This window comes from Sceloporus undulatus, chromosome 3 (assembly GCF_019175285.1).
Source record: "Sceloporus undulatus isolate JIND9_A2432 ecotype Alabama chromosome 3, SceUnd_v1.1, whole genome shotgun sequence".
Lineage (NCBI taxonomy): Eukaryota > Metazoa > Chordata > Lepidosauria > Squamata > Phrynosomatidae > Sceloporus > Sceloporus undulatus.
In genome coordinates, this window is record NC_056524.1 from 97,334,817 (window position 1) to 97,361,916 (window position 27,100).

General features: G+C 38.7%; 1 protein-coding gene across 9 annotated transcripts in view; it reads right to left on the reverse strand.

The window, feature by feature from the left end:
• Positions 1-27,100, reverse strand: part of JADE3 (jade family PHD finger 3) — a 51,576-nt gene that overhangs the window by 11,611 nt on the left and 12,865 nt on the right. For 5 of the 9 annotated variants that reach the window (XM_042458074.1, XM_042458073.1, XM_042458066.1 and 2 more), the window contains 8 exons: positions 23,955-24,073; positions 14,394-14,453; positions 11,640-11,722; positions 8,197-8,354; positions 6,972-7,162; positions 5,220-5,431; positions 2,121-2,288; positions 462-578 (listed from right to left, as the gene is read on the reverse strand). In XM_042458074.1, coding sequence (XP_042314008.1) covers positions 462-578; positions 2,121-2,288; positions 5,220-5,431; positions 6,972-7,162; positions 8,197-8,354; positions 11,640-11,722; positions 14,394-14,442 — 978 coding nt within the window. In that variant the 5' untranslated portion in view covers positions 14,443-14,453; positions 23,955-24,073. Of the gene's footprint in view, positions 1-461; positions 579-2,120; positions 2,289-5,219; positions 5,432-6,971; positions 7,163-8,196; positions 8,355-11,639; positions 11,723-14,393; positions 14,454-14,631; positions 14,857-23,954; positions 24,074-27,100 lie in introns of those variants that run through there. The other 4 variants (XM_042458069.1, XM_042458071.1, XM_042458070.1 and 1 more) reach the window with 2 other exon arrangements.

The window sequence follows — 27,100 nt, forward strand, 5'->3', positions numbered from 1 at the left end:
TGAAAATCCACTGGATGACCTTGAGCAAGTCATTCTCTCTCAGCCTCTGGTCAAGGCAATGGCAAACCTCTGAACAAATCTTACCAAGAAAACCCCATGATAAGTTCTTGCCTTAGCATTGCTAAGGTACACAACACACATACACACACACACACCTCCTTCTTGACCAAGGTTTATTGGAGGCACTGGAAGCCATCTCCATCAGGAAATACAGTTGTCCTGGTGACTCCCAAAGCAGACAGGGTAGTTTTATCTCCAGCCAGGGAAAGATTTTAACCACCTTCACCTGTCTTTGTAGTGCCTGCACCCCCCCCCCCCTTTTCTCTGCTGCTGTGCCTGCTGCCAGCACAGGTAGACCATCAAACAGGATAATGGCATATTACCAATGTCTATGTAGTATGTGCTACCAAGCAATTACTACACTACAAAGTCAAAGATTACGACAGTAGATCAGGACATACCTGAATACAAGCACCAGTTTTCAGTTTGCATAAACTGCAAACTAAAGCCCACCTACTTGGTGGAATGTGGGACACTTTTGTAATTGGTTCCATCCTTTCTGGGCAAGCAATGCTTACCTACAAATAAAATAGTATGAATTAGAAAATGACACTGTCAACAACAGCTACCACATTATTATTTGAGTGCAGCATCTTGTAAAATAAGCAAATAGAACTGCAAATGAAGCTGAAGCCCTTAAAGGACTGAAGTAAGTCTGCACCAGACATTAACCTTTTAGGAATATATGCTAAAATTAGAGAGACTCAAAGCCAAAATGAGATCTGACTAATTTATTTGGACATGTATAAACTGTCCTACAACAAAAGGGCAAACTACACATTTTAAAACATATATGCATTTGTAGGCATCAAAAAGATACACTGTTCCTAACTCTCTAGGGAACAAAAAGAGTATTAGTTATTTTCTGTGAATGTCTGTTTTGGTGTGAATAGGCACAAAACAATGGATTAAACACTATCACATAGAAAAGAAGCACTGCTGTTACCCAGTTGCATCCCAGGTAGAGACATAATACAACCTGAGACCAGTATGGTGTAGTGGTTTGAGCACTGGACTAGGACACTAAGGGGCTCAACAGACCATTCCTAAAGGGCTCCGTGCCACCCCTTTCCTCACCAGATCAGGGCCGCAGCATTCCCACACTGCAGCCCTGATGTGGCCTTTCCACGGTGCAAAAAGAGGCCACAAAAAGCAGCTCCTTTTCGCGCCATGGAAAGGGTGCCCTAGCCGCAGCTTTTCAACACTCCTTTGGAGCAGTGCGTTTAAATGCTGCACCAACAAAGCACTGTGATGCCCCCCTGCCATGTGGCTGGGCTCACAGTGTGACACTGGCGTGGGGGCAGCTGGCATGCGTACACCATGCCAGTGGATAACACTGGTCTGTATAGGCTCTTAGAGATCAGGGTTTAAATCCTGGCTCAGCTGCCCAGTGAACTTGGGAAAGTCACACTCTCTCAGCCTAACAGGATGGCAGTGGCAACCCTCTTTGAAGAAACTTACCAAGAAAACCCTATGATAGGCTTGCCTTAAGGTTGCCATAAGTCAGAAACAACTAGAAGGCGCACACAATCACCTGAGGAGCCCACAAGTCATGCCACTAATAAATAAGGCTGAAGCTTGGATGCCTTCAGTTTTTCAGAACAACATAGGACCACTGCAATGTTTGTGAGGAGGCAACCAGCAAGTCCACAAATTACTTATCTTCAAAAAGAGTGGTTGAAACTATAAATGGGGGTGCATGTGCTCTAGTTATTTTCTCCCAAAGGCAAATGTGTCCAACCTAAGCATAGTTTAGCAACAGATGCTAGGTATGGCCTGCACAGCAGCCTTGTGTATTTCTGTAATGGGTATGTCCCTTGAGAAAGCTGTAAGCTTTCCTGCCTGGATGGAAAGAGAGTATGGATAACAGAGCAAGAGTGTGGGGTGGGGTAAGAGTGGACAGTGAAACATACAAAGATGTTCCCTTACTTGTCAGACTCCAGTATTATCACGTTCCCTCTTTTTGTTAAATGCACACAGACTATAAGAGCCACCACAACATACAGGTGATAGTACACTGTCTTGGTAAGACATCATATGGAATTAAAAGTTACTCGTACCTCTGGGATCCAGAGAGCACAGCTAACATGCGCCCACTTGGTTCCCGTTCTTGTCGCTTTCATGGCTCCACCTCTCTTCGGACATAAGAGACACTGAGGATGTATACCTAGAACGCAAGTACGGCACAACCAGCTCCCTTCAGGAACTTTTAGGATGCCATAGCATGCCTGGGGATGAAAGCAAACTGCTGTTTTGTATGAGTCTGTAAGTGAAGCACCACACTGTCTCACTCTGTATCAGAATCAGCTGTGGTATATATTTTTAAAACTTTACAATATAATTTAATTTTGGGATAAATCAGTTTTTTCCTAGCTGCTTGAAATACAAGAAGTGCAAAGTCATCTATTTATTAACAGCCTAAATATTAAATGTTAATAATGCATTAAAAAGCCAGTTTCCACAAAAGGCATGGAAGCCAGATGTCCCTCCTTAGAAGATGTGAGGCAGAAGATTTTCCATAGAACACTTTCCACAACAGAAGACTTCCCATACCATAAGTGTGTGTATGTGTGCACATGCATTTTCCCACAGCTGTCTCAGCTGTTGCACTGCAATCAATCATGTTAGATGGCCTAAATACGGTTTTAGTTAAACTTCTAAAAAAGCCAAGTACTGACCACTCTAGTGCTCAGATTAAAAATGAATGTGCTTCTAAGCCTGCTTTTATTTCACAAAATAACTTGCCTCACAATCAGTCCAAATACAAGTAGTCAAGACAAAATGTGATACCTTATCTGTGATCACAGCCTCAGATGCATCTCTTAGTGACATAAAATATCAGACCAGTTGTATTGAATCATTTTTTTTCTCAACCTGAAATGGAATTGGTGATTCCAGTCCAACCCCCATATCTGTAAGGAATAAACCTTCAGATGTACTGCAGGTAATGAAAACACTGTATTTCTGCTGGAGGTTGACCACAGAGTTGCACTGAAGGACCTCCAGATACCTAGAGAGGTAGTTTAAGCATCTAGAGGTACTCCAATGGGACTCTATGGTCAAATTCCAGTGTAAGCTACCCATATAAGCATGCTGGAGAACCTCCAAATGCCTAGAGAAACTTTTTTCTCTTGGACATAGATAAGTATAACAAAGGTTACCAATCCAGTTGATACAGGGGTCAGACTGTAATACAGAGTGAAAGAAAGTTAAACTGTTGGTATATTCTTTCAGGTGAAATCTTTTTTGTTGTTGTTAAATAAAAAGAAAGTATATACAGTTGGCCCTCCACATTTGCAGATTTGACTATTTGCAGTTTTGATAAATATGTTCTCTCTTTAGGAATCTCTAGGTCCTTCAGCACAACTTAGCTAGAGGTTGTCCATAGAGTTGTCCTGGAGAATCTGGAGGTTCTTAAAGAAAACACTTCTCTAGGTATTTGTAGGTCCTCCAGCATATGCTAGGATCATCCTCTGGCAGATGCTGGCCACAGAGTTACACTGGAGGACCTGAAAATTCCTAGAGAGGAATTCTCTTGGGTTAAAAGAATAGTGTTTTTTTATTTGCATTTTCTCCACGTTCACAGGGGTCCTTCACCCCTATCCCCAGTGAATGTGGAGGGACCACTGACCACCATTCTGAGTCAGCATGGTGTAGTAATTTCAGCATAGGACTAGGACCATGGAAATCAGGGTTCCTGCTTGGCCATGGCAACCTGCTGGGAAACCCTGGGCAAATCACATGCTCTCAGCCCCAGAAAACCCCGCAATAAACCCCACCTTAGGATCGCCATAAGCCAGAAATGACATGAAGGCACACAACAACAATATGCTATTCTATTTATATTATTACAAATTGAATGTGTCTGGATATTTAAACCAAACATGCTGAATCAGATGATATTATGTAAACCATTTTTCAGTTCTACCTTTTCCAGAAACTCACATCACTGCTCAAAAGAAAGTGAGTTGTGGCACCACAAGCTTGGTCTTTTAGCCCCATTCTCCAACTGCACAATGAAGCTAAGCATCTTTACTATATTTTTTAAATCTAGAAGAAGACCTTTCCTTTTGGCATACAGAACCAGAAGAGACTGTCTAAAAGACCCCATTAGGAAAAGTCAGTTATGATTATCTGAATATTCCCGTTCAATCCAGTAGAGTGCGCTCTTGCATTGGTACAAATTTTTAAAATTGCCTTTTTGCAATGTTGCTCTGTAAATTTATTTTTATTCACTTTCATTGCTGCATTGTCTGTAACCAGAATCATCTTATGAAGGTTAGGAACTCATTTTTCTCTGCTCCATTTTTTTCTGCTATAGGAAACCTAAACCGAGACAAGTATCTTCTTAAGACTCCTCCATTTATTAGTCTGTCATATTCCTCAATATTATCACTGAGAGAGAGGGTAGGGGTGAAACTGGGATATTTGCTGTGATGCAGCATTTCAAAAATCTTCTACTAGTTCTTGATAAGGATTAATATGCCTTCAGAACATAATGGAGAACGATACTTTGCTGTGATATATTTTCTTGTGACCAAAAGCAATGCACATTAACAGCATCCATTCTATTTCAATGGCACAATTTTTATTTCAATATATTTCATGCATTCAAAAGACAGCCATTAACCTTCTTTTAGACTAAAAGGGCCATTCATAGAAACATATTTTAAAGAATTGTGATCACAGATTCTGCATAAATTCTATCATGAAGTTAGAAGGGAAATATGCCAGTTAGGAGCCTTAAATTAAAGTCATGTTGCTCTGCAAATATGGTGTAACTATACAGCAACGATGGAACCTCAACTATGTAGCAACACAAACATGAAATTATATTAACAAGTTTCTAATTCTCTGACAAAGCTTAGACCTGTCTTTTCTTATCTTTTTAAAATTACTTGAAGAATGTCCCCCACCTTAGCAATGAAATCTGAATATGCTGGTTCTCAGATTAGCAAAGAATAACACAACTTCTTTCCAGAATATTTAAAATTTTAAGCATTGTGTAACCTTCTACATTCTACATCCCATTTCTCCATAGGTTGCCAGACATCTTACTACTGCTTTCAGATAGCTTCCCCCAACCGTGCTGATTGAGAAGATTTCAGTTAACTCTATTACCAGTGACACAGCTTTTTCAAAACTCTGCCAGCACTAACCTGATGCACACAGATATTACATTTGTCACAGAAAACCATATCATTCCCTTCTTCACTGTCAGGGGATCGACATACATCACAGATGACGTCTTCATCATATTCTATACCCAACCCTTCCTCTGTCTCAATGGCATGGTTCATATTCTCATGACAATGACGCTCAAGAACTTCTACCATTTTCTCCATTGTGTTTTCATCAAGCTGCCCACATCCTGAAAGAGAATTAAGCCAGAAGGAAAATTTTAATCAGCATAAAAAGAATATTGCACAAGAACAGAAAAACTTCAAAACATGAAAGCTGCAGCCTAATTATATTTTAAAATAAAACATGCTACTGACACTCAGTTTTGGTCTCCCCTTCTTTCATTCTCCTTAGGCTAAAATGAACATTCATTCTCAATGTTAATGATTCAATATCTAGAAAATGTTGTTCTGACCAGTTAAAACAAGTGATTTTGAAGAATAAATACATAAACAGGAAAACCACCAACAGTATTTAACATACAGCTGGATTCTCTTTTATCCTGAATCCCAGAATTCCAAACTGTTCCAAAAGCCAAAACTTTTTTCATGGTTGGCTGAGACAGTGATATATTTACTTTCAGATGGTTCAATGTATGCAACCTTTGTTTTATGCACAAAATTATTAAAAATATTATATTAAATACTCAGGCTATTTGTGTAAGGTATATATGAAACATAAGTGATTTTTTTTTTAGACTTGGGTCCCATCCGCAAGATATCTCATTATGTACATATATGCAAATACAGATATTCCAAAATCCCAAACACCTCTGGTCCCAAACATTTCAGATAAGGGAGACTCAATCTATATTTAAAATATCAGGAAATTGATTTTTTATCCAAATGGCTAAAAATATATAGGATCTGGTTCTACTATACCAAACATATGTAGGCTTAAAATCCTGTTCCATTAGGTCTGCAAAAGCTGTATGTATTAAAAGTAGCAGATAGGATGTCAGCAATGATAATCTAATCTGATTTCTGCCTACGTCACTGAAAGACTGCTTTAAGGAGGTTGCCTCTTAACTTGTAATGACATACTGAACAAAGATTAAAGCGAAGTAATGTCATACTTCATTCAAATCTCTCATTATATGCCACATAAACCTGTAATAGCAACCTGTTGCCTATACATGATAATGTTGAGAAGAATCTGCAATATTAGGTTAATTATCTTTCCTCTAGTTTTCAAGCATGAACTGGGTGGGCCTTATAACAAGCTTTTAAGGAATTAAGAAAGTGTCTTCTATGGCTTACTCAAGTGTCATAACAGAGCTGCTTGTCTTTAGCACAAAGTGCTACAGTCTGCTGAACATCCATTTGGTCTGGCCATTAAGAAAGGAATATTACGAAATTCAATTAAGCCCAAGTGGAAACACCCAATTTCACTGTTAACTGATTGATGTTCTGCTATACAGGCTGTCCTTATTATTCCCAGAATAATAGTATAAAATGTGCATTTTGCCAGGAAGACTGAAAGCATATCAAGAGAAGTTGGAAATACCTTCATATGTTTTTTGGGAATTTATTTAAACTGGCGAAGTTTTTAAAAACTAAATAAATTCAGATCTCTCTAAATGATCACAGCAGAAGACTCCTTGCATGCTGACTAAATTATGTTGTTGTTTTTTTAAATAATCCCCTCTTCAAAGGGGGAAATGTTCCAGCAACATAATTAAACCCAGATTCATTTTAACAAATTTTAATTGTCATCTTCAATATTCTCACCCATTTCAGCAAGCTCCTCATTTACTTCCTGGAGCCAAAAGATGTCCATGTCATCCAAGTCATAACGACACATTGATTCTGCCAGTTCTAGAATGTTGATATAGCCAGGTTCGGAGGATTCTTGGCTGGAACAACGAATGTACTTTCTAGGCCGTGTATATAGGACTTGCTTTACTTTTTCCGCTACAACTCTATTAACAAGAGATTCAAAATCAGTTGCAAATCCTGTTGTGAAAGAACACTTTTGCAAGCCAGAAAATCACATATTCCCATGTCCGTAATTAATGCCAATGCGCTTTTTGACAGCGGAATTCAAGATCAAGCAAAGGTGACAAAGGCCACCATATTTCAATTACCAAAAATGAACTGACACAGCTACCCACTAGAATGGGGCTAACCAGAATGGTTAGGGTGGCAAGCAGTTTTTGCTGCAATCTGCGTAACACTCAACGGTGGAGAGATCCTCAAGATTTTTCCTAACAGATTAGATGTTTGGGGGGGTAGGGGGTGTATGGGATAACACATTCCTCCCAGTTGTTAAGGTTGTTAGTAACCTTAGCAGAAAATGTGTGAAAATGGAAAACACCTAGATCTTAGAGGGTAGCAAGAGGTGGCTTACATATTCATGCCCATGTGGCTCTTTGTTCCACAGCTTATAATGAATGTGACCTCCAAGGGCCAAGCAAGATGGGCAAGCCAGCACTACAGAATCAACAGTCTCTGACTTGCAACAAATCTTTTTCCTACATGCAAATACAGTGACCAATTAAAACTAAATAAAAGCACTCTCTACTGAACCATCTAAGGATAGTCATACTGCTTAAAGGCCACTCTCCAACTGCAAACACTTCATATATTAGAGGAAAAGAAAGCCTAAGCTTTTTTTAGCTATCAAGCAACAGTGAATTTTACGTAGTCCAACACTCACCTGATCTTTAAAGAACCCACTACAAATAACAGTGGCCACAACTGGGTTTTGCTCAACAACACCATGTTGGCATTATCTTAGAATTAATACCCAATGTCTGGCTCATATTTTTTTATTCTTTTCATATCCTGCATACTAAGAATTAAAGGTATATAAAGCTATGTGCTTGAACAGCGGATGAACAAGAAGTTATACTACAGTTAGTATCATAGAACAAGTAAGTTGTATATTCACACTGCTTTGGAAGAAACACGTGAATATCAGATGTAGTCTAGTCAACCATTTAATTAAAGTTACCTGAGAGAGGGTTGAGGAATAGTGTCTGGACTGGCTGGGACTTGCACACCTTTTTCCCATTCTTGTTTCCATGTATCCGTAAAAAGGTAATATTCGTCTGGGTTAATATGATGAGAATCTGGCAGCTTCATGGCACTAATAAGATCCTTTCGAAACACCTGTGTGCAGAGAAGACAGCAGTAAGGCATGTGGTGAAGGAAACAATCAAAGAATTTGAAAACCATACATCACTTTGTTATCTTTAACAACAAAACCCCCACAGTACACCATGAGTCATCGATAACCAAAAAAAACCACGTAAAGCCATCACTGGAACCATACTGATCAAACTACTGCCACAATTAAGGAAAGGAAATGCACTGTTCTCACCTGATGGCTGCTTTTCACATCATAACCATTGAAATGTTTCAGTTAACACATCAGCCAAGCCAGGCACATTTTAGTTTGTTCCCCTCCTCATGCCTAGAGGGTATAGCATGAACTAGGCACCCCACAGTTATCTGAATAGAGGATCTCCGCTAATCTTTGACAGTGAAACCAATTAGAAGGCTGTATCTACTTCCAGGTTTACCAGGTTTATGGAGGTCCAGAATCCAAGCAACTACTGAGGATCCACCCACGGAGAAGGAGACAGAGAAAGATCCACTCACAAATGGGGGTGGGGTGGGAGGCAGAGAAGAAGGAAAATGTTCTAAGAGTCCATTTATTAATTTGAACATTAAATTACTTTCTCTTGTATCTACTATGGAGTCACTCTCAATGTGCAAAGTGAGTGGGTAAGAGTTAACCCCATATTAGCCATAAGGGAGTAAAGGGTTATTCATGCTAATTACTTCAGAAACACACAAAGATTTTGGGTCCGTACAGACAGGCCAAAATAAAGCTGCTTCGGATCACTTTGGAGGTATGCTGTTTAAATGATGCATGCATCCTAAGAGTCCGGAAGCCACGCCAAAGCCACACTCCAGTCCTAAGGATGAAGAAAAACTCACCTCAGGATAAAGAGTGGTCCCAAAGAAGGCTTAAAGGCAAATATGACATCTAACCATCCATCTGTATTCTACTGTCATTTGACTGTCTTCTGTCTGCACAAGTAATCCTATTCACACCAGGCATTCAATAAAGTACATTTAACAATTCTGGGATGATGCAGGGGAAGAGGGGCACAGAGGACATACCCTTGTGCATTTATGGTAACTTAAAAATAAAGCATGCCAAACATTTAAGCTGCCTGGCAATTCCTCTAAGTAAGCATTTCAGTTTCAAAAGTGATCAGGAGGGAAAAATGAAACATGCTGGCTAGGATCCAAAGCAGCACAAGCTGAATGCTGTTAACAAAATGGGGCTTTCTGACTCCCTCTTTTTCACTAAATCTCACTGAGCTCTCTCGAAAGCCATTCCTTGGGGCCAGATGATGTTCCAAATGGCATGGGATGAGGTGCAAGGTAATGTTGTGTACAACTAGAAGTACTGAGTTGTTTGAATAAGTTTCCATCTAAACCAAGGCAAATTGATCACACAGTACCACAGCAAAAGTAATTGATTACAGTACAAGTATTTTCTTGCCCCATTCTTCAAAAAACTGCTCCATATATAGTTACATACACTTTCAAATAGTTATGTTCTCAATTACAAGAAAAAATAAACCTCTTGCAGCCACTCAGTTCAACACTGAGTAAAGAACTGTGACTTGGCAGCAGCTAGAGACAGGATTTTTACTGGTACTGAAGTACAACACAAAAAAGTAACAACTCCCTCACATGCACACATGTTAAATAGTCCCAATAACTTCCTCTTGACTGTGTTATATTTTTTTAGAAAATTAAAGACTAAAAAGCACACCAGTATTTTATGTATTATCCAGTTCAGACTTTCATCTTGGTAAGAAACAACAAATTCTTCCACATCAAGCACCTCAGGTTCACCCACATTTAAAGTGTGGATGGGAGCTGAGAAACCCTTCAGGAACCTTAGTGCTGAACTGCAGTGTCCAAGATTTCTCACCACTGGCTATGCTGGCTAGGCCTGATGGAAGCTGTAATTCAGCAATATCTGGAAGGACCCAGAATTCTTTGCTGATTTAAATTAAGAAACTATCTTGTTCCACCTTTAGATTAAGTTCTAGAATTAGGGAATGGGGATGTATTTATGCTGTAAAATATGCTTTGCTCAAATGTTGTAATATTTTCTCTCAATTATCATTTTTGGTTCTTAGTACAGGTATTCTCCCTTATCTGGAATTTTGAAATGCAAAATACTACAAAATTCAAAATTGCCTGAATGGGTGGCTAAGATAGCGACACCTTTGTTTTCTGATGGTTAAGAGTATACAAACTTTGTTTCATGCACAAAATTATTGTGTATAATATTATCTTCACACTTTCTGTATAAGGTATATATGAAACATAAATGAATTTCACGTTTAGACTTGGGTCCCATCTTCAAGATATCTCATGGGTAGGCAAATATTTCAAAATCCCAAACATTTCTGGTTCCAAAGATTTCAGATAAGGCAGATTCAACCTGTATTTACAAACACCTAAGCCTTCTTCAGGTATTATCTTCAACATATTACAGCTTAAGTGCCTAGTACAGGGATGGGCATGCATATATGGTCCTTGGGACATTCATGTGCAGCCCCTGAAACCCCCGAATCCCCCCAATTTAAAAAAATTCAGGCTGATGTTGGATTGATTTTCGCTCCCACAGACCCCTAATCTTCCAAAACAAAATAAAAATACAGTGATCCCTTGTTTGGTTCCAGGAGCCCTATGGATATCAAAATCTGTGGATGTTCAAGGCCTATTATATACAACGGTGTAGCAAAATGATGTCCCACATATAAAATAGCAAAATCAAGGTTTGCTTAACTATACAAACTTGCCTCTTACAAATTATTTGTTCATGCTGATTTTCTCTGGATTACATTCCAGAGTTTAAATGAAATAATCTACAGTAAACTCAATGGACCATAAATGTGTTTTCCTTAAATTTGGATTCTGTATTGAAGGCATTGCTTCTCTTTCTCTCTCTTTTTACTGTGGAGTTTTTCCTGTATCCATTTTTAATGTTAGGACAGCTGCATAACGTTGTTTTAAATAAATAAAAGGGATCAGAATGACAGCATAAAATGTTGGCCAGACATGACACTGTCTCACATTGTGCATGCTGAACATATCCTACCCCAGTTTGGATTCCATCTAAAATTTATTTCAATTCAATAAATAAATAAATAAGTAAACAAGCAAATAAGAAAGAACTTTGAACAAAGACTGCAACAATGATGTGTTTATCAATTTAGATCCCACTGCAAAATAAAAAGGCACTGAGCACTTGAAAGTAAACGGAAAAACAGAAAAAGCAAAAATCTGAATGGCTGTGTTGGTAAACAATGGTCACAGGAAATGTATAACTTTTAAGAATGTGAAAAAAATCATTCTTACCTCAGCAGGTTTCTTTTGTTCATTTGCTGGAGTTTTTGATTTGCTTCTGTACTTAGAACAAAAGGAGAAAGAAGTGGAAGGACCTATATGAACAGAAATAAAATGACAGAAAGAATCAAAAGCTTCCCACAACACAGACTTTTCCATAGCTTCCTAAAAATTACAGATATTGTTAATTTTGACCTCTGATCAGTCACATATTAATTGAATGCATATATGGATCCAAAGCTAACAGAGGGCCGAAACAGACTGGCCCCTGTGAGCACTGAATCGGGTCCGCAGCAACCACACACCACAATCCCGATCTGGCTTTTTTTTGGCACAAAAAGAAGTGGCAAAATGTTTCTCCTTTTTTGCAGCAGAAAAAGGGCACCCTTTCTGTCACCACTGCAACTTTTTGACACTCCTGTGGCATGCAGCATCTAAATGCCGCGCCACCGGAGTGCTGAAAAGCTACTGCCGTGTAAACAGCCAAGCAGCTTCCTGCCAGCTTGGAGGCATGCATTTTGCATATGCAACGTCCCCAAACGGCTGGGAAGCCAGCGTATTTTGCCAGTATTTTGCTTCTAAAAGAATAAGAGAAGCAATGGTCAATCAACAGGCAAAATCTTTAGGTAATATGCCCATATCTATGCTATTTCAGTGCTAGGTTAAAACTCACTTATTTGCTTGCATGTTTTATAGCACCACACTAGTTTTATTTACTCTGCTGTGTTTATGCTTTGTGTTTTATGATTTTATTGTTTGTTTTGTAACATATTTCAGCATTTATGTCCCTTGTATAGAACCATAATATTTTAGGATAAACAGTAGAATAACACACTTTTGAGAATAGCTCAATGGCCTGGATACCATTACTAGTCCCAACAAAAATAAACCCACTGAATCAGTGAAATGTACATATGTGTTAACTTACCATTCAGCCACTGATTCAGTATATCTAGTCCAAACTGTCAAGTGGATTTTGGGCAACAGAACCATCTATATGAAGGGTAATTCTGTACAGTATAAAGATAAGGAACTTATTTCTGTCTGAGGGCCAAATTTCATTGCAGACATGTTCTGAAGGCTGAAATTCACTGCTGGGCAGGATCAAAGGCAAAAGGATGGGACCACAAATACCAACACTGTTGAGCTTCAAGCTCTTATCACCACTAACACAGGCTTAGAAGAGGAACTCCAACTCTGGAGCAGAAGCCTAGGAAACTAACAAATGATAGGATCAAGTAGAAGGGTGAAACCCACTTGGGGAAACCCAGAAGATCGAGGGGGCTCAATCAGGCCACAGAGCCTGTGTTCCTCTGATCTCAATTTATCCCCCCAAAAAGATAATATGGATTATTTTTTTATTTTAAATTTAAATTAACATGACTTTTGAAAATGCATTTCTTAACACTGCTGCAAAGCAGTGTTTAGCATCTTACTGGGTCTCAAGTACAAATCAAAGTTTAGTTTCCACATTATACTCAAAATGAGACAAATGTGTGTCATCAAGTACAGGTGCCAATGCAACTCTTGGTTCATTATGTAAAGCATTCCACAAATGCCTGTATTAGCTATCAGGACAGGCCCCTTCAAGACCTTTCCCCATATCTCAGCAAGGAAGGAGACAAGACTCCCTAATCTTCTCTAGAGCCCTCTTCATTATCTCAGTGAGATAAACATAAATCAGTGCTAAGTACACATGATTCATCAACACAGTGGTGGTGATGGACTACCACCACATGGTCTACATGCTACCATTATTGTAAAGGAATACTACTTCCTCTCTTTCTCAGGCTACTTTCCCTGCTCTCCACTAGATCTCAGACTGCTGACATTAAACAGAAGTAAAACTAAACATGATAGAGACAGGGGCAAGGAGATGGCTCTCCAGCCACACAAACCTGTAATGTTTGCCAAGAAAGTTATCTGCTGTAGGCACATGGAGACTTTCAAGTAGGCTTTCTTCAACCTACTACCTTCCAGATATACCAGTTCCATCATCACTGATCAGTGACCACACTGGCTAGGACTCATGAAACTGTAGCCCAAGTCTCGAGGGCATCATGTTGGGGTATTTTAGAATTTGCAACACCACGTTTAAAAGTTTTTTTAAAAAAAATCAAAGCCACAGACCATGTGACTAAGAGTCTTGTGGACTTTTGAGGACATGGAAGCACATGCTATAAAAGCTGTTAGGGTGTCACAACATTCTTGTATTTTTTGCTACATCAGTGTAACATGGTTATTCCTCTGGAAGTTGTTGGCATGTAAGCAGTAAGCAGTACTGCAAAACAGAAGCCGGGAATCTGAAGCTGTACCCTTTTTATCCTCTATATACTTGGCTTTAATTGATATGAAGCGTTTTATTAGGCATTCATCCCAAGTTCGGAAAATTTTTCCAATAACCATGACCTAAAACTTCCACGTCTCAAAGTAGGTGCAACCAGCATGTTATTAACCTGGAAAACAGAGGCCTCAGAATATACACTTGAGTGCATACAACTTCTCTTGAATCAGAATTATGTAGCTTTTCAATTCTAAAAAAAGATAATTAAGAACCTGGATTGAATAATCTCCTTTCCAATATTATAAGTGTTATTACTCCCTCTATTAATACTAAACCCCACAGTGAGAAAGAGGAAATGAAATTAAACAAGAAATGTATTTTTCTTAAGCTATAAAAAGAGGTGTAACGGTTTGCCCACAAACCAGAAGAGAAAACCACAAGAGAGGTGACAGATCAAAGGGAGACTGTATCACACTACTTACTTTCATTGTCTGAACTGTCACTGCTGCTTAAATGCCTGTGTCGTTTCATCCTGACGCATCCTAGAAAGAGCAGAAGGAAAAATAAAGGCTTTGTGAATTCCTTCAACAAGACAAACATGGCATGGGTACACACACATACAAACACATTCTTGCTGCCTTATAGCAGGATACTTAGACATAACCACAACATTTTCTGAAGAGAGCTTTTAAACCTTTTGCCATAGCACAAGTCACTTACTGTAATAAACTAACCGTACAAAGTGAGCCACTGAATCCAACTGTGCTGGTTAAGATTCATATTCAAGGTCAATATGACACCAAGTTTGCAAGGAGGAGGGCTTTTCCCATTAAAAAAACAAAACAAAAACAAAGGAAGGGGGCAGTAGTACACTCCAAGATGAACATAGGCATTTAATCTTACTATTCAGGTGCCTGTTAATCTTAACAGAGGCAGCCAAATCAGTTTAAAGCTCTGCTACTGCTTGATAAACTGGGCACATGCAACAAGGCAAGCCATTTCAGCTGCAACCTATATTCAGCCGGACACACAGAGATCTTCCTTGCAGATGCACAGATGCTGGCAGTAGACCGCCATCAACTGAGTGGAGATTCTAAATATAGACTCAGCAACCAGCTGCCTAAAATAGCAGTGGCAGAACTAATACACCAAGCAAGACAACTAATTTTTTTTTAAACCACCTTTTCCTGCTTTTACAATGGGGCCCAGCTCACAGTAATATTTGATCCAAGAAAATGATTAGGTCCACAATCACTGAAGCATCAGGTGCTCATTCCCAGACCATTCAATTTATTAGTTTTCATAGCTGTTCCCAACAAAATACTGAATAAACAAATTACACCTCTTGTAAGGAAATACACAAATTGGCTTTGAATACACAAGGCAATACATGTGCTTGCCTTGAAATAATTCACAAGTTAATTTCTACTGTAAATATGTAATAGTTTAGTATATTAATATGATTATCACTACCATATCTCATATTGAATGTAGCTATTCTTTCAACATTTCTTTTCATTTTGGATGTTTACCTATGGTGAAGAGAGGAAGAGAAAACTAAACACCACATACACACACCATAGTTAAGTCTAAGCCAGTGTGGTGTAGTGGTCTGAGTGGTAGACTAGGACTCTGAGAGACAAGAGTACAAATCCCTGCTCAGACATGAAAACTTAGTGGATGGCCTTGGGCAAGTCACTCTCTTAGCTTCAGAGGAAAACAATGCCAAACCCCCTTTGAACAAATCTTTTCAAGTAAACCTCTGATAGGTTCACCTTAGGGTTCCCATAAGTCACAAATGACTTGAAGACATATAGCAACATATAGGATAAGGTGAAATTAGAGTGCAATATCCATCCAAGAATTACTCTGAAAGCTCTCTTAAGTTTCACTGATCACATAAAGCAGAAAGAAGCCTGATTCCATAATCATTTCTAGTTCACCCCAATACAATAATATTAATATGAAGCTGAGTGATGACCAGATAGGAAATGAAAGTAGACAAGTTGCTGTAAATCATGATTTACTTGTTGTGTGTCTAGAATCTCAAAGCACTGTCTGCATTCTTAACAACTGTTAACACAAACCATACTTTCATTGTGTCTCAATCCAACCAGACTCCTGTTCAAAGAATGTAAAGTCTAGAACTGAAATAGTTGCTTCTGTTATATACTGATGACTAGAAATTTTATATATTCTTCTGTTATATACTGATGACTAGAAAGTTACAAGAATAAATCTGCTTCAATACACATTGGCTCGATGATTGAAATGTTCCACAGAACTCATCACTAATTATGTATACACACAGAGCTACATCCTTGGTGCCAATGGAGGACACATAAGAAACCTCCTTACTCTGCCAAAACCATAATGGCTGGGGGGGGGATGTTTTATTGGGAGTTACATAGCTGATGTCTTATTCTACACAGATAAAAACAGAACTAAACCAAGGCAAAGAAATGCCCAGATTCTGAAGGTGTTCAACTGACCCACATTTGAACAATGACTTCCCTCTAGGATCATAAAGCCATCTGAACCACAAGCCAGTTTAACTGTCATAACTGCCTCCAAGGAATCTTGGGAACTATAGTTTTATGAGGATAGGGAAATCTGAACCTACCTTGTAGAACTTACAAAGGAAAGACATGGCAGACCAATTATAATGCAGTGGAGGTGTCATCTCACCAACCTACCTTGCCTCTAGCAGGCTAAAGTGAAAGAAATCAAATCCTTGAAGTTCAACATATTTCACAAGAGATCTAGTGTAACATCTGTTGCAAATAATACCAGAACGTGTTATGTTGTTTTAAGCCCACAGCATGCAATGTGGTTAGGATTTCTTCTGAGAAGGTAAAATGATTACTTTTATTTCAGACACTTACACCATACTTTATAATATATTCCAGAGTAATTTACGCCATATATTAAGCTTAATACGCAGCAAGACAAAATAAAATGCAAATTATTAAACACACTTTACTACTAAAAAAAACACCTCAACAACTGCACAGTTAAATTACCCATGTTTAAATCAAAGGTGAGCAGTTGTTGCTATCCCAGAGGCTATTTTTTTTGCCCTTGAGACCTTGTGCAAATCATGCAGGTGCCAAAAATAAAAACTACAAAAACAAATTGGTGGGAAATCTTCTCAATCTGAAAAAAGATGTAGTTTAAAAATTAAAACTATACTAGGCTATTGGTGTTCTGAAACCTATTTAAAATGTGAACTGCCACATTTTAGTCTGGAGTATGGATAGGCCACAAAAACAGCTTTGAAGGAGCTGTATGACCTGTGTGACGTCTCTAAGAGTTCTACTGTTAATTAAAGAATTTCCAGAGAACCCCAAAACCAGGGAGGCCATGACTCTTTGTCCCCAGACCACTGAAAGCCTGATACTTATAGGACAGGACCAAAGCAAGCCTCTTTAATCCCCTCTCTGTGTCCCAGATTGTATTTAGCTCCCAACCTAATCTCATCCATGCTTGTTTCATTCAATTCAAAGCATGGTGTTGACCCACAAAGCCCTAAATAACTTGGGACCAAGATATCTGAAAGACCACTTTTCTACCATATGAGCTTGCCAGAAATTTATTGAGCTTCCCAACACCTCGGAATGTTTGGTTGGTGGATACATGATTCTGTAGCAATGCCTGGATTCTGAAATTCCATTCCCAAAGATATTAGGCTGGCACTATCTCTTTTAAAGCAGAGTGTCAAAACAGTGCTGCTCTGCATGGCATTCAGTGATTGTTCTTTTATCTGTTTCAAAACTGGATTCTAGGTTTTGGGGGTTTTTTAGACTGCTTTTAGGAATTTGAGTATTTTAATGTGGGGTATTTTTTAATGTGTTTTTAAAAATATTTTTTATCTTTATACTGCTTTAATTTGTTTTTATTTGTTCATCACCTCAGGAGCTCTTGTGGGCTGGAAGGCGACACAGTGATAGTCTGCACTGCCCAAATAAAGTAGCTTCTAACCACTTTGAAGGCGGGGTGTTTAGATCACACATGAGGTGAACCCAACCAGGTGGAAAGTGAAATGAAGCCACTCTCCATGGCTAAAAAACAGCAAAATGAAGCTCAAATCAGAAAATGTGCATCATCGTTCCGGCATATAAAGACTGCGGGCCAGTACAGGACTGCGGCAAAGCAAAAATGTGATCACCAATAATACAATGGATGCAATTACAACATACACAAACCAGGCAAACTAACAGGGGGTCATGGAGTAAAGGGGGAGGTGAAGGGGGTATGTATAGGGAAGGTTCCATGATTATGCCTTGTCAATGTGTCACTGAGCACACCAATGCACTGTACAGGTGGTGCATCACACATGCGACTGTATGGCAGATCATACGAACAGGCATCCAATGGAACGGCATCTGGGCAGGAAAAGGGAGGTAACTCGGTCATAAGAGGTGTGTTTGTGTGATGGTGTGCATGCATGGTGGGGAGGTGACAAAAAACAATAACTGCACAGCATGGTGCAGACAAACCATGGGTGTTCGGCCCACCTTGAGCGGGCCGTGCGGACAGTGAGGTTTCAATTTGCTTTCAGAAAACCCAAGATTGACCCACTTTTTCCTGCCTATACAGTGGTACCTCGGGATACGAATTACCCAGCTTACGAATTTTTCGGGATACGAATAAATCCCATAGGGATTTATTGTTTCGGGTTACGAACGTTTTTTCGGGTTACGAAAAAACGCCGGCGCTGTTTTAAATGGAGCCGCGGCAGAGCCGCGGCTTTTTTTCCCATTAGTGCCTATGGCAATTCGGGTTATGAAGGTTTTTCGGGTTACGAAATTAGCCGCGGAACGAATTAATTTCGTAACCCGAGGGAGCACTGTATGCTCTAGCCTACGGAAATATTTTAAATACAGTACCTTGTGTGCTACTCTCTTGCTCTCACTTGGTTTTATCCCAATCTGCTGAAACTAATTGACCTATCCCTCACTGTGAGATCTTACTCTTTAGGCTGAGCTGTTGTGGTTACACTGTTTTCTCTGGCTGTGCTAATTCACTTGTGGTGGCTTTTCTACTGCCCTGTAAGAGCTAACAATCCTTTGGCCCACTTCCTGGAGGGCTGCCAGGACAATCTTGTCCTGAGTTATCCTTTACACAAATAAAAAGCCATTTAAAGCTAAGGTTGCAGTTTTTCCTCCAGGATATTCTCTTAGCACACTCCAAATTCCAAAAAAGCAGCTGACATTTGAAGCTACAACCTGAGGGCTTATTCTAAAATTACATAGGAGGGACAGAAGAAGCCCGTCCAAGTAATGCTGCTGGTTGCTAAACATTTCCTTTTGTCTAAACCATTCTTTCATCCAGTAAAGCTGCAACTTTTTAAGCTGCACCTGTACATACATAGTGTTGTCAAATTGGATACAAACAGCTAAATGAAGAGTGCTGCAGTTAACATACAAACACTGGGGGGGGGGGGGGGACAAAGGAAAGGAAAGCATCTGTGTTACAATTTCTTCTTGCCATTAGTCAGGCTAATGGTGCATTAGAAAACTGTTCTAGTACCTATATAACTTACATAGCTTTCATATACAAGAGATACATAACCTCAATTTGTATCAGCTGAATTAGGCTGCATCTCCACTGCAGAAATAATCCAGTTTGTCACCACTTTAACTACCATGGCTCAATGCTATGGAATCCTAGGATTTGTAGTTTGTTGTGGCACCAGAGCTCTCTGACAGAGAAAGCCAAATATCTCACAAAATCCAGTTCCCAGAATTCCACAGGGCAGTTAAAGTGGTGTCAAACTGCATTATTTCTGCAGTGCAGATGCAGCCTGTGTCATAGAAAGGCATAGGAAAGACTATCTCCTTAAAGACAGAGAATTTCTCAGTTACAAAGCACTTAACAAAGTTTAAGGAAATTTGGTAAAACAAAGTATTTAGTAAACCAAGAAGAATGCCTTCCCCCATACAAGTGTGGCCAAACTATCATCATCAGTGGAGGACCTATGGCATATACCACCACTGTGTGCAAGTAGGCTGACAGGTACATGTGGAAGGACTTTGTATGTAACAGCACTTCAACCTGTGGAATCCCTTTCCAAGTGAAGTCAGGCTGGCTCTGTTCCTTCTGAGTTTTCAGCATGCAGTGATTATTGTGCTGTTTTCTGTGGCCTTTGGTTTTTAAAACTGAGGATGTCTGCTTTGGCTTTTTGTCTGGTTTTAGAATACAGTCAGCACTCCATATCCACTGAAATTTTTATGCATAGATTCAAGCATCCATGGCTTGAAAATATTTTTAAAATATATAAATTCCCCAAAGCAAGCCTTGATTTTGCCATTTTATATAAGGGGCACCATTTTGCTACACCACTGTATATAATGAGACTTGAGCGACCGGGGGGGGGGGGTATTGAAGCACACCCCAGAGGATAAATAAATAACAAACATTTAATAAAAAGTTACATTTATTTTGTTAGACAGCTTGCTGTATAAAAACACACACAATAAGCAGCTACGCTTTATTGTTCTGCATGTCTCTGACTCTAGATATTTTTTTACTTTGGGTATTGTTATGATTTACACAATTTCAGGCCCATGACCCAAGAGTTCAAAATATATTCCCCTTTAGGGAATATATTTCCATTCAGCCAGCATTTGATAATTGGCATAATGCTCCCCAATGGGTTATCACATATTGAATAATTAAAGCTTAGCTCTTCTCCGTTTCCATTCATTATTGCATTAATTCAGAATGTAACCAATACTTTATAATCAGTACTAAGACAGATATTCCAAAATGTGCAGCAGAAATATGAAAGAAAAATATAGACTTACCTATGAACTGAAAATGTAAGTAGCCCAGAGTGTGATATCATCTACATAAGATCACAACATTAATTCATACTGTTGGGTTTTTTAATCTTTTTAATGCCAGGTTGGGTAGTACTGTTTCATGTAACTGTGCCATAAGTTCTTTTTCCATTTAATTTCTGTTATATTGGTGATATATATAACTAATTGGAAACTCAATTAATCCTTTTTGTACAGATTAGATAAACTGACTTGTATCAGCAGTCTTTCCCTCTCTAGACTCAGTTATGCAGCAAGCACAGTGAAAACACTAAAAATCAAATTGGATTAATGAATCCTTGGGATGTTTACTGGAGGATGGGGAAGCTAAAACCTAAAAACAATCAAGTTATTTTAAAAGCCACATATCTGAGTTGTGAGTTGTTTTTTTTGGTAGATACATGGATGTTATAAAAAGGCTTTATGTTTTCACTACTTTATTGTACATTGTTATATTCCTGATATAATATAATATCATACTGCCTCTAGTCTAATACTAGTGACATAGAGACCTATCTTCCACAGTGAGACAGGATGGCTTAAATAATGAGTAATAATTAGGTATAGATGCTGGCAACTAATTGGGTATCTGTAGTTTCACTGACACCAGGTCTTCAGAGCTATCTTTTTCCAGCTACGGATTTGAACTTTGTGAGAACCTTTCCCATGACAATTTTGTTTACTGAGTATCTCCCTGAGCATCTGCCTTGAAAACTCTGCGACAGAGCATTCCATAGTATTTACTAGGGTGGGTCATTCAAATCTGCAATATAATTATATGTAATATAATTAATCCTGGAACCACCCCCCAGTGGATATTGAAAGCCCAATGTACTTGCAGTATTAACCAACTACAGTGGGCTTTCAATATCCACTGTGGTTTGGTTCCAGGGTCAATTGTATTACAATAGTGTCCCTTAAACTATCCTTGCTTGAATCCATGGATGCAGATATTCGTGGATACAGAGGACCGACTGTATAGCCCGTTGGTTATTTTTAATCAGCCTGTAATTAAAGAATCTGCTTTTCTTCTACCACCAAATAGGTGCATGGCCATTTGTTCTTGTTAACTGCCCTTGAACTGACCCTGACTCAGATGTGGAAAAGACATCTCCAAGACCCCAATCCTCCACTGCTCTGCTTAAGCCCTGAAAACTTAGATCTGTGACCTCCCTGATTGAGTGTATCCATCTGGCATGCGGTCTTCCACTCTTTCTACTACCCTCTACCTTTTCTAGCATTATTGGCCTTTCTAATGAATTGTGCCTTCTCATCATGTGGCTGAAGTATGACAGCCTAATTTGATCATCTTGGCTTCCAAGGAGACTTCAGAGTTAATCTGTTCTAGAATCAATTTGTTTGTCTTTTTGGCTTTCCACAGTATACTCAGCGCTCTTCTCCAGCACCACATCTGAAATGATTAGATTTTCTTCTTATCCACTTTCTTCACTGTCTAGCTCTCACATGGAAGAGAGATTGTCAATTCTAGCAGAAGCAGAGGAATCAAGAACAAGTTCACAACCATATTTCTGCCATAATTTGAAAACACAAAGATCCAAAGATGCAACCTGAATAGTAGAATTTATCGTACATGAGCATACACTGGCCAAATTTTGATGACATCATTTTAGGCACTGACACCAAACCTAATGTTATGCTTGCACAGCACAGAAGTAATTACTTTATCGTGTATGCCACAAACCAATATTAATTAGGCAATAAATAAGTGGCTACCATGAACAAAGCGAATGTCAGAGATGAAAGACAGCAATGACTGCTTTCGTCTCAGCTGACTAAACTCTGGCAAGTATGTTCAACCTCAGATAATAATGTGCTACCTTGCAGTCTTAGCTATGCAGGAGCAAGGCAATTATTTGAAAATTGTTCTCACTTCACAAGATCCGTGTCAACATTTTGCCTACAAATATATGTGCTACTATATTTCAACAACCATGATGCCAGCAAAATATATCTTCATCTATAAATGGACAATCTTATGTCTTAATTGGCTCTTTATTAATCCCACAATCATAACAGATCCCTAGCAGGAATAAAGTTGAAATTAGATGTGTTACTGCACAGGAACACCTATAATAAATCAGAAGACTGCATTTTATATGCATTTGATTTTCTTCTCATTAGTCAAAGTATCCTAAATACTAGAATAAAACAAATTATTATTATTAACTCTCTCCCAAAAAAGGTTCAGCTGACACACTCTCTGCTTTCCTTCTATCGGTATGCAAAGATCTACCATCTGGCTATTAAATGGCTATTAACTGGCTATTGCAGAAGTGGTTTTTTAACATTAGTGTGTGCATGTACATGTGCTGCAATTTCATTTTCATTTATTATTTGTATTATTTTATTATTATATATTTACATCACTGATTTATTTATTTTTATGTTTTAAATGCTCTTAAATGTTTTTATATCAGTCCCATTTTTAATAAGATAGAGTGTAGTGTTGCTATTTTTACATTTTCATTATAACCATTGTTTTTCAGTTGCACTTCATTTTGATCTACACTACTGGCTCCCATGGGCAGGATATAAAATAAACAAACCCCACTGGGAGGTGCTGCAGCTGACAGAAAATAAAATAATTTTTTTAGTGGCAGGTAAAGGGGGAGGGATGAAGTGTAGCCCATGGGCTCTATGGACTCGCAGCCCCATTTGTGTGGCTTGCTAAGCCAACCCCCCTCCCAGACACCAGAAGAGTTGCTAACAAAGCCACCATCAATTTCGACAGCCTAACCTTTCACCAGTATGGTGTACACACACACACAAACTGCAAGCATCTGAACAATCTGCAAAGAAACAATGCACAAATGTGCAATTAGTTCAAATCAATTACTAATTATGCAGGTTGAATCTCCCTTATTCAGAAATATTCCAAAAACCAAACTTTTTTCATGGGTGACAGAGATTGATAGTTCAGTGTACACAAACTTTGTTTCATGCACAAAATTATTTAAAAATACTGTATAAAACTACCTTCAAGCTATGTGTATAAGGTAGATATGAAAAATTAATAAATTTTGTCTTTAAAACTTGGGTCCCATCTCTAAGATACCTCACAATATATGTATTTACAAATATAGGTACAAAACACCTCTGTCCTAAGCATTTCGTATAAGGGTGACTCCTGCATATTGGATAGAGAACGTATTACTACTTTATTACAATAGGCCATGATCAATTAAGAATCTGGCATACTTGGAAGCTTTTGCAGAGACTCTTTCTCAACGGAGCAGAAGAGCTGAAATGGCAGAACCTTCCCAGTCAACTCCAGGTCTCTGGTATTTTTATGTCCACCAACCACCACCAAGTTCTGCCTGTAGAAGAACAATAGCTTGTGATTGTGCTGGCTACCACTGAGTGTGTTGCCTCAAGTAGCCAACTAAAACAGACAAAATTAAAAATCCTCAATAACCAATAGCTTATTTCCAGATTTTGCAGGAAAAAGTTGTCCTAAAGGATTAAATTTAATCAATTTACCTCCAAACCACAGTCAGACTTAACAGTGTGACGTCAAAGTCTTTCATGCATGGCATCCATAGTTTTTTGTGAGTTTTTCAGGCTATGTGTTCTGGAAGAGTTTGTTCCTGATGTTTCGCCAGCATCTGTGGCTAGCATCTTCAGAGAACACAGCCACGTAGCCTGAAAAACCCACAAAAGACTCAACAGCATTGGCTAGATGTTACATTCAGAATCTTTCCACATGCTAAAGACTCTTTTGTCATACCTTTTAGTAAAGATTTTAATGTTGATTTAAAGAGAGAGAAAAACACTTAGAACATTGTTCAACCTTCTACCATTCAGCAACACTCAAATGTCCTTATGTTCATATTAATAACTTGTTAATTTTTAAACCATTCTGATTATACAGCCAGTTTACTGTCAAATCCTATTTCCTGAATAGAAACAGATGGCATTTTATAGACAGTTTCATTTTAAGAAATTAACATGTCAAGAGTGAGTGTGCAGTGGAAAACCACCTGTATGTAATTGACACCTGATGCTTGCAACTCTCCTCACCAGGACATAAAAGATCAGGAAGACCCTAGTTTGGAGGTTTGCAAATGCTTTCTGTTACCTAAATTGCAAGGGGTCCAAAGAAGGCACCCACAAATTGGATTCAATGGGGAAACTGATTTAGCTCAATAGGAAGCAACAAGAGAGCTTTGGTAACATAAAGTTAGGAACTTAAGATTTTGTACAGTATTTTGGCTCCAAACCCAAAGAACTCTAGAAGCAGGTTCCAAATTAGTTTGTTTATTAAAAGGGAATTAACTCACATGTAAAATACACTCTTTCATACACACACACAAGAGCAAAAACAGTAAAAGACAGTGAGTTGTAGGGTTGTAAAGAGGCACTGCTGTAGGGATTCTGAAGCGTAGTTCCAATTAAGGGTTTACCAGAATGAGAATGGCTCAGTAGCTACCTGCGGTTCATGGGCTGGCAGGCAACTAAGGTATCCCACTGAAATAGAACAGAGATTCTATCTGGCTTCAAACTAGACCAAATTGCTATTTCCAGGCATGTATATTTATAACAAGGAATGGGTCCTGGGGTAGTGTTTCAGGAGTTAAATGAATTTTTCCAGGAGTTAAGTGACTTTCCCAGGAGGGAAGAATGGAACATGATATATGAAAACAACTGGACAATAGGAGTGTGCCTACGACATTATCCTTTTGATATTAATTTGATATAAAAGCCGCCAAGGTAGGACTGAGGACTAGACCCTGAAGGCTGAGAGCATGTGACCTACCCAAGATCATCCAATGGGTTTCAAGCCAGTGTAGAAATTAAACCCTGGTCTCCAGAGTTGTAGTCCAACACTAAAACCACTATGCATTGCTGGCTCAGTTATCTACGCAGATCAAATTATCACTCAGACCACAATAGAAGAATTAGTAGTACACCATCAACTTTCTTAACAGTTCAGCAAATTCCCTTCCATTATAAAAAGACTTGTTGTTTTTGTTGTTGTGTGCCTTCAAGTTCTTTCTGACTTGGTGGCCTCATCTGACTATGGTGGCCCTATCATGGGGTTTTCTTGGTAAGGTTTATTCAGAGATTTGCCACTGCCTTCCCCTGAGGCTAAGAGCATATAACTTGCCCAAGGTTGCTCAGTGGGTTCTATGGCTGAGCAGGGAATCAAACTCTGGTCTCCAGACACTGTACTTTAATCAGCTTTTGTCTCCAACTGCAAACAAAGCCAATGCACACGTTTTACAGAAACTAAAATTAGATGCATGCTTCACTCTTATACTATAAAGAGGCTTACTTTCAGAGTCCAGAACAACATATCTGACACTGAAAAGGTTTCCTCTATGTCTCCATGAGTCACTCGTCTTGGTGTGCATTTTAATCAGATGGAAGCACATCCAGAGGAATGACTCATGTACAAACGCCAGCCCAAATAAATTGGGGGGGGGGGGGGAGAGAATCAATCTAATTAAGGTATGTGTACTATTGTGCAAGCAAAAACTAAATAACTATGTAATTCCAAATTCAGCATGCAAGATAGAGGTGCAGTCACAGATGCACTGCAGACATAGCAGAAATCACAACTAGCTCAATTAAACTGGTCTGAGTTTAAAAATACATCAATGACCAAATTCTTGTTATGTTTAGTTTTTTATTGGTTTTTCTTGGTAAAGTTTGTTATGTTTTCTTTGTAAAGTTCAATAACTTGAGAGTCTAAAATACACATTAAATGAACATATGTAACTGAACTCTGGAACTCAGTTTTTCTCATTTTATGGAAAACCCACTTCAGGAAGGGCAAACAGATACTTAACTTTCTCCCACTGTTTCTAATGTGTTTCCCAGAAGAGTGTTCTGGTGACAAGCAGCAGAACAGAAAAAGACTTCCAGATTGATTGAAGCTACAAGATTAAAAACATTCCAGAGTAAAAACCCTCTTGGAATGATCTCCAATAATCAATAAAAAATCAAGTACACAACATTTCAAAACAAATATAAATGAAAACCAGTATAAAATATATATATCCAATTAAATACAAATATTAAAATCCAGTAAGATGTAACTGGGGAGAGGACATGTATCCTCTATACTGGACCTCAGAGGGCTGCACCTTCATTTAAAAAATCAATCAAAAAACTCCCACTCAGCGAATGTGGCTGACAGTTCTGCAGTTCTGCATTGTTTTTTGCTCTGCAAGCTGTTTAAAGAACAGGAAATGCCTTTTTTTAACTAATCAAAAAGTGAACCAGAAGTCACTTCTGTTTTTTGGGAGGGAAAGCTTTCCCTGAGTATAAAACATCTCCCTAAACACACACACACCCAAAAGTTGACAAAATACAATTTTTTTAAAGATGGACCCTTGGGT